At 35.6% G+C, this 8,913-nt stretch overlaps 1 protein-coding gene across 1 annotated transcript; it reads right to left on the bottom strand.

Moving 5' to 3' along the window:
- Positions 1-1,659: 1,659 nt before the first annotated feature.
- Positions 1,660-3,146, bottom strand: LOC122057099 (putative pectinesterase 11). The gene is made up of 5 exons (XM_042619106.1): positions 2,868-3,146; positions 2,615-2,774; positions 2,308-2,496; positions 1,978-2,213; positions 1,660-1,895 (listed from the first exon to the last, which is right to left on the bottom strand). The coding sequence occupies exons 1-5, from the start codon at positions 3,131-3,133 to the stop codon at positions 1,703-1,705; spliced, it is 1,044 nt and encodes a 347-aa protein (XP_042475040.1). The 5' UTR covers positions 3,134-3,146; the 3' UTR covers positions 1,660-1,702.
- Positions 3,147-8,913: the final 5,767 nt, after the last annotated feature.

An 8,913-nucleotide genomic window follows, 5' to 3' on the forward strand; every position in this document is an offset into this window, starting at 1 on the left:
GTGGGTGATTGAAAAGTGATCTAAGGTAAAAAATGCCCTACCCTTAGCTGTACGAAGTTGATAATATCTACTAATGCTCCTCGCTATCCTCTACACACCATCCGAACCCCTTGATCCCACCATCGGTGAAGGAGAACTATCTCTAAAAGAAAAAGACTACTTCTATAATGATGATTGTGACATACTTAAACCTCTTGTATGTTTAGCAATAATATTTTCAAATGTAATTTTTATATTCTTTTCAAATTCAAGGGATTTCCCTTTTTTTTTTTTTTTTTTTTAAGAGGGCTAATATAAAGGCAACTGGGCCAGGCAATAGCTAGACAAGAGGTCCATAAAGGGACCAGCCCACTGGGCCACACTTTATTCTAATACTACAACTTTTAAGTACTGTTATTTTCAAGAGGGTTGGGGTTGGGGTTGGGGTTGGGGTTGGGGTGGGAAAGTTGAACCATCAATCTTCTCTGGACTTACATTAGAGCAAAGTCGAGGCTAGCAGCTTGCCAATGAGCTATAAGCTCAACCCCAAATGCGAGGGATTTGGTAGAAAAGTAAAGTATGATTTAAGCTAGAGGTTTTTTAAAGTATAATTTAAGGCAGAGGTTAGGCACACCTCTAGCTTTCCTAGAGCTAATATCTTAACCAACGGGAGCTAAGATGGGAGGGGCATGAGGTCATTTCCAAAGGGGAGGGAGAGAGTGACACAGGAATAGGCTTGTACACCCTTTTCTCTTATTTAATGTCACTTACCATACCTTTATTTTTCTTACAAGCAGAATAAGCCATAATAACATTCTAAAGGGAAAGGGGAGGGAAACAGAAAAAAAACACAAACGCATGAAGTTAATTATCAATTACTTTGGTATAGTTTAAATTTATAACATAAATAGAGGCTTTTGGTATGATTTATGACCCTATTTCTCATTAAAATAATTCAATATACCAATAAATTCATAAACAAGCATAGATGTGTTTATGATTTATTGGGATAAAGTGACTATTATTGTTTATGCGTTATACCACTAATGAACACATGTTTTAATGGTTCAAAACCAAGAGTAAAGGGGTCAATTCACATATTTTTATAAAAATCCCTTCAAATGGAGTCCAATCCTTCGTTAAGAACATCCAACCTATACCCAAAAAAAAAAAAGATCATCCAACCATTCTGCACCTTTGTCCTCTCTCTCTCTCTCTCCTCCAAACCCTAAAATCCTATGGATTGACAATTCTAGATTGACTAGAATTGGGTTGGCTTCGGTCAATTCTAGATTTGAAATGAGTATCCCTGCCTTGTAACTAAGAATGAATATTGTTACATATTGTATTTTACACTATGCATACGTATTTTTTTTTTTTATAATATAATCTATTATATGTATTAGTAACCAAACAATTATTATTCATAGTCCATAATCTATTATTATAATTAATTATTAATATATAGATAATAAACATAAACATAAATTATGCCAAAGAGAGCCTTAATTACATCGAATTCGAATTCCCATTATTTAAAAAGATAAATTCTTGTTTTGACTTTTGATGGAATACAAATATTAAATTGTCTCTTTCTCAAGAGAAAGATTAATGAATCAATACATGTGTATAATCAATTAAAAAAAAAAATTGAATTTTTTTTCCCTTTCTTCTAGAAATTCCATAAGAACTTGCGATTGTAGCAGGTCTCATCCATAATTAATTACTTATTGGAGATGATGTAATAAGGTCTCTTGAAATGGGTAGGTACAGGTCTAAGCCAATCCTTTCCACCGATCATATCCTTACTCAAGAAAGGTTTGGCCTCCGCAGCTGAAAGCCTTCGCGACCATTTAACCCTTCCTGATGAAGCTGCTCCAGGTCCATAATCCTTATACTCCCCATAGTACACCGTACTGCATAGTTCATAAGTGAACACATCAATCAAGACTTAAGAGAGAGACATGGGTTTGTGCTTAAAGATCATAATTCAAATACCTGTGTGTGGATGAACGACCCCAGTCGTCCCAACCCTGAGACAGTACAGAGCTAGACATGTAAGTCATGGCAAACACCACCCTAGAGTAAGCACCCCATGGCCTTCCTAAGACGCAGCTGCCCATTCCGGTGATCTTGCAACCCAAGAATGTGAACCCAGTGTTCTCTGAAGGTGATTCCCTGCGTTGGGCCGTGATTGCCCCAGTTCCTTTCGATAGTGAATGTAGATGACAATTCTGCAAGAAATGCCTCTAGAATTTAAAAGGGCTCCGGAATTCTAGAACTTATGAAAATCTAGAGTGACAGAGAGAGAGAGAGAGAGAGAGTTACTTCAAAAAGAGAAGCAGCGTTTCCACAGATGAAATCAGTGGCACCTTCGATGTAAGAGTTGTTGTAATAATGTCTTCCTGTGTCATCAAGGAGGGTATCTTGATAAGAGAGTATCTTGCACCCATAAAATGCTGCTTTGTCTGCTGATACCCTCAATGCCACTGCTTTGTTGCCAGAACCGTATGTGTTCTGTGAAAGAAATTATCTCATATCAGATGTGAGTAGTTCGATATGAAAACTTATAAAGACTTGGGCATCCTTTATTAAATGGCTAGCTTTTAAGGATGAATTCTAATATAATGAGTACCTCTATTGTAAGAGATCGGGCTACAAAGTCAGTAGCCAATATAGAGAGAGTAGCAGACTCAAATATGTTGCCGTAGCCATTCTCCGTTATTATGGTAGTACTCGCCTTGGATCCACTCAATGTTATGAAGGGTTTATCCTCTGGAATCACTATTTTTTCTCTGCAACACAATATAGATTACATCAAAGATATATAACAAGAAATCAACCCTAGCCTGCAGCCGAGAACAAATAAATTCTAACTTGGTACTTACCTGTAGATTCCTGGCTTAATCCATATGAAGACATTGTCAGAGTTATTAGATGGTACAACATCAATAGCATCTTGTATCTTCTTAAAATCGCCATTTCCGGATTGATCGACTTTGATTAGAAGAGCAGTAGACCAATTTGTGGAATTAGTTGCACCAGAAGAAGTAATGAGAGAAGAGGAAACTATGGCAACTAAGAGAACACAAGCACAAGCACGAACTTGTTGAATCTCCATTTTCTTAAAACCAATGTGTATTATTTGTACCATGTGTTAATTGTCTCGAAGGTGGTGAAGAGATAGAGTAGAAGAAGAAGAAGTTTTAACCAAATTTGGATTAATTTGCAGAGAATGAAAGAGAAGCAATTGGTCTAGCTAGCACATGCAAAGAAAGAAACATGGAAAACGAGAAGGAGTTGAAACCTTATTATATGGCCATGAAGTGCACACAAGGTCAACTCCAAACCAAGAGCTGGGCCGTTTTCTTGCAGGCTAAGTTCAAACTTGAAGGTTATATACCCATATTCACGCAAGCAAACATGAATTAATGAAGGTACCACCAGTCTTCAAGGAGGTGGCTAGCTTCTTACCTACTTTAGAACAATATTATTGTAGGCACCATAGCAAGATAATTCTAATTTAGATACTTGTTTAATAGGCTAATGATGAGGAAACCTTTTGGATATGACAAATAGAGAGCCTTCCCCCCTGCTTTGTTAATGGTCAATAATGGATAATGGGTTAGAAAACTGTTAATTGCAACTTCACATAGCGTAAGCGTATAATGTGCCATGATTTTTGGTTCTTGGAAGATGAACTGTAATGATTCGGTAGGTTTCATCTGGTTCATATATAATCCATTAAAATTGTGAGACTGTACCTTATGATAAGGATTTTTGTCATCCCCTTGTTTTCCTTAGAATCAGGTTCCTCTCCCTTACGGGTAACTATCCTACGGCTTCTCACACCATATGCACTCCTAACATCTTAACCAACATGTCTCATTGAAAAAGAATAAAATGTGTATCATTGATGCACTAAATGAGGGTTAGATAAGGTAGGTAAATAAATGGATTAAATGTATGTCTATTTACCATTAAATCATTCTCAAGAAATGTCATTGAAACACACTTATTTTGAGTGCGCATGCGAAATTATAAAAAAATTATCCTAAAAAAAAGGGTGTAATACTAGTAGGGATGAGTTGAGGTTATAAAAAAAAAAAAAAAAAGTACAAATTATTTTACACCTTAAGGGGTGTCAAATAAGAAAAATAATATTATATATATACTGGTCCAATCAGATTTGCAAGTAAATGATATTTTGTATTTCTAAGAGAAATAATTTGATTTTGTTTCTCCTCATAAGAGTCACTTCCTCATTTTATGTAATAATTTTTATAAATGTCATTTGCAATAAAATTTAAGTTTATTTTATGAATCAAATAAATGCTTCCCAAAAGAATCACTCTAGAAACCTGCAATCACAGAAAGCTTTGGCTTTTCAAAGAAATGGAGGCTTTCAGTTAAAAAAAAAAAAAAAAAGGAGCAACCCTCTCCCCCTCCAAATAATAATAATAATAATAATAAGGGGGTAATGATAAAACAACTTAACAATTTGTATTTCTATGTTTATTAGGGAAGCAATTTAGTTTGAGTTTGATGCGGGAATATTGATCAATTGATGCAGAAATAATGATCAATCTCGACCCTCACATAGATAGATTATAGTGGTGATCAAATCATCTATATGGCCCATTAGCTGAATTGCTGAAAATATAAAGGAAAAAGATTAAATATGTAACAAGCTTTGTGATTGAGATGATCCATGAAATTTAATTTTGGTTAATCTTAGGGACTCCTTAGGTACCCGACTCAAATGATATTTTTTTTATTCATTTTTAAGCAACGAAAAAAATAAAAAAAGGAAAAAAGAAGGATGTCAGGTTGTTGCGTCCAGAGTCTCCAGACATAGGAACGGGGAAATGATCACTCCCATGAAATGAAAAATCTCATTGATGTTGGATGCCCCAGTGCACGATCCCATTGGCCTCTACACTAGTGCTGGGGCCACACAGCCTGGCAGCGATCCCCTCCCATAAAAAAAATCTCATTTGAGTAAGCATTTTCTCTTCCTATTAGTTAGAGAAACATTTCTCATATAGTAATATCTATTTTGTTCTCCAAGTTGTGTGTGTGTATGATAGAGAGAGAGAGAGAGAGAGAGAGAGAGAGAGAGAGAGAGTATTGACCATATTTTTCACATGTACAATATAGACCTAAATTTTATATATCTTCCTTCATTGTATTAATTCTTTATTCTGATTAGCTTTCCTGATGAAGAATTCTTCTCATTCTCTTTTGTATAAATAGCTTCACAAGCAATGAAATATTATTCGACTCTCGGGTCTCAAATTCTAGTTGTTACATGGTATCAGAGCAAAGTTCTCCACTTTGATCTTTGGAATTCGTCACAAGCAGCCAAAACAAGTGATTTCTTGACATTGCTCCATCGTGCTTAACCGCAATCACTTCGATAAAAAATTGGCACAAGAGGTTCGATATTCTTTTGGCATGACCCTTGGATATCTTTGTCGCCATCTCATTACATTCTTATCCCCCCCCCCCTCAAGCCTGTGATGATTCCCATTTTATGGTGTCGAATATTGCTTCTAACAACTCTTGGAACTTGGCTCTCTTAAGCTCATCCCTCTCCTTAAGCATTGTTGGACAAGTTATTACGATCCCATTAATAGTGGAAGGGGATACTTGAAGATGCACACATGGACTCTTCTCTACCCACTTGGTGGTGAATTTCCCTCTGCGGTTAAAACCTAACCCCATGATAGTGTCTAATCAAAGGAAACCGTGTCTATCGCTCCCTTCTTGTTGGTGGAAATTCCTAGGAAACTTTGTATCCACCCAAAATTTGAAGTCTTCTTTTGGATATCTCTTCATGGAGGCATTCCGGTAATTGATCTCATCAGTAAATGTATGTATATTGATACATCCTATGTACTATGTGGTAAGTTTCCTAAAACAATCTTTCATATTTTTATCTCTTCTGAAGTTACTTCTCATATCTGGAAAGCTGGCATGATTGGCCTAAATCCTCAAAACCTGAATGGTAATTCTCTTAGTTCAATGGTGTATCATATTTTTAGTTCTTCATCTCTAAACAATTATTATCTTTCTTGATGCTTTAGCATTATCATTATGTCTACTTATTTCATTTGGTTGCATCGGTATCAAATATCACTTGCAATCCTATGATGATAATCCAAAACATTAACTGTTGGATCTTTGATTTGAACATATCTCCATACTAACATTTGTAGTGTTTCTCCTACTCTTACAGATGTACCAAGACTCTATTTAGGAAAGCAGCTAACTCTTCCCATTTTGACATTTTCTGTTTTGGTTTGTGTTGATGCTACTAACTTGTTGAAAATATATTCATGTTGGGCATTGGAATTCTATCTTAGGGGCAATTTATTGATATCACAATCGAAGTTCCTAGAGGTATACAACAAATGGACTCGGAAGCTCTCAGCATTTTTTAAGGTCTAAAGTTGCTTCTAGAAAGGGATGGATTATCACTAAAGTATGGGTCTCAAATAAAGATCTACTTCAACTTATTCTACAACCTATTCGAGGAAAGTGGCCTTGGTCATCTTTTAAAATCTTTTCAATATCTACCCGCTATACCAAATCAAACCAGTCAAGTTTGCAATACCTAGTGATTTTGAGACTGTTAAATTTATAGGAACCAGTGCCAAGAACTCTCTCAGTGTGGACTTCGTATCTGACTCTATGGCTTAATGTTATTTGTTCTCTTTGGTTATTAAAATAATAATAATAAAATTAAAAAAAAAAAAAAAAAAAGTGGACATCCTCCACTACCTACTATTGCAAACTTTTGAAGCATATAGAAATAGATTGTCATCTAATCTAGAACAAAATTATTTCTGGCCACATCAAGACTTATTTTATCCCTTCAAGGTACCAAGTTGCAGCTATTCTTACCAAAGCTTTGGAAGATCCGACTTTTATAGTCTCATTTGCAAGTTGATCTGTGATCTCCGCTCTGCAATTTGAGAGTGAGTATTGAGCATATTTTTCACGTGTACAATATAGATCTGCATTTTATATATCTTTCCTTCACTGTGTTATTTCTTTATTTTTTAGGTTCTTTCTTCAATGTAAATATTCGTTTTTCTTGTATTAGGATTCTGATTAGCTTTCCTTGTGAAAAAATCTTCTCCTTCTCTTTTGTATATAATACATTCATGAGCAAATGAGAATATTATGAGAGAGAGAGAGAGAGAGAGAGAGAGAGAGAATACCTGGTTAGAGGTGGCTTGTGGCTCAAGGATCATGAAATGGTTAAATTCGAATTACGTGATTGGCTTCAATTAATTACATGTGGTGTGGCCGTCCCTTGCTTTGGCACCAAACGTAGTGTTTAAACTATAGAAAATATATTTAAGGTGCGTGTGAAGTGTGACACATGGAAAATAACCCGCTAGAAATTAATGGAAATAATAATATGTTGCGTAAACTTGAATATAAAGAGCTGGAATTTGGATTTGGAATCTGATTCCACGGCAACAAACCAGATATGAACCTTTGGAATTACTTCTCATGCGGCGGCCAACACCATAAAATCCTTAGTCAAGCCAGAACAAACTGACCCGTTTTGTGATTGTGTGGAACTCATCTGTGGGCCATGCTTGGCTGGACTAAAGAAAGAGTCCATTCTTGAATCTAGACTGGACTTCTAGAAATGGGCAACTATCATGATGGTTAGTGTCGTTTGATAACACTTCGATTCTTGGAGAGTGTTTTTTTTTTTTATAAACGTTTTTATTTTCGATTCCATGTTATGAGAACACTCTGGTGGAATAGAAACAACGTTTGGTAAAATTATTTCAAAAATATCCTTAGAACAAGAGTGCTCTCCCAGAGTGTCATCACTGGTTCACTCTGTGGGAATACAAAAGTGAACCGGATATGCCAAACATATTTCTATTCTATTTGCATTCCCGTGGAATAGATGAACATCAAAAGTGCTCTCCTAAAGTGTTATCAAATGACACCTTAGTAGTTACCAACTTGAATAATACTTGCCCAAGAAGTTTTCCATATTTTTGTGCATTTTTTAGAGGCTTGAGAAACTGTAACATTTCTAGAAGAACTCATTACCATAAGTCGGCTTACAAGGTAAAGGGATCCAATACCATATTAACACACATCAATTCTCATAAGAAATCGATGTGCATGAAATCAGCCCTTATAAGCTTATTCGAGATCATAATAACCAATTAATTTCTCTTCTTGCCATTGATGAACACGACCGAGAAGAAGAAATGAATGTTGAAAAGCTTGGACTATCATTTGATCAAAGATGGCAGCGGCATCATCCATGTATCTGGGCCAAAATGGAGATAGGGTGCATTATCTCCTTTTGCATTCTTATCATGAATTGATAAGAATAATGTCTAATCACTCAATCATTATCTTTCAGGCAAGAAGGCATTCACTTGTGACTCAAGAATAAAAATGGATCAATTGCTCGTATGATCACTTAGCCGTATGAGTCAGCATCCAACATCTATCCTTTTTATATCTATTTTTATCTTTGTAATGGTAGAAGAAAAGACAGATGTTAAATGCTGACTCATACAACTAAGTGATCGTACAAACAATGAATCATATCTCCTCAAAAATGAGTCAAAGCTTATCCATTATAGAAAACAACATTAGGCCCATGGGCTTGGCCCATTTATGAGGGCCTAATGAGTTTCCAACCATGTCCACATTTTCCATTGTTGGGCACCGACATTTCTGTTTCCGATAAGATAAAAAGCCCATGCTATTTTCATAGAAGGAATGCTATTTGATACATTTTGTGTCCACGCTGGTGTCTTCAAAGGATATAGATACCAAAAAAGATAAAAAGACAGATTTGACTTGAAACTCTATGATACAGCTTTGGAAATCTCTCTAAAAAAAGAAAAAAAAAATCCTCTATATGTATCCTCTATGGGA

This window comes from Macadamia integrifolia, chromosome 2 (genome assembly GCF_013358625.1).
Source record: "Macadamia integrifolia cultivar HAES 741 chromosome 2, SCU_Mint_v3, whole genome shotgun sequence".
Lineage (NCBI taxonomy): Eukaryota > Viridiplantae > Streptophyta > Magnoliopsida > Proteales > Proteaceae > Macadamia > Macadamia integrifolia.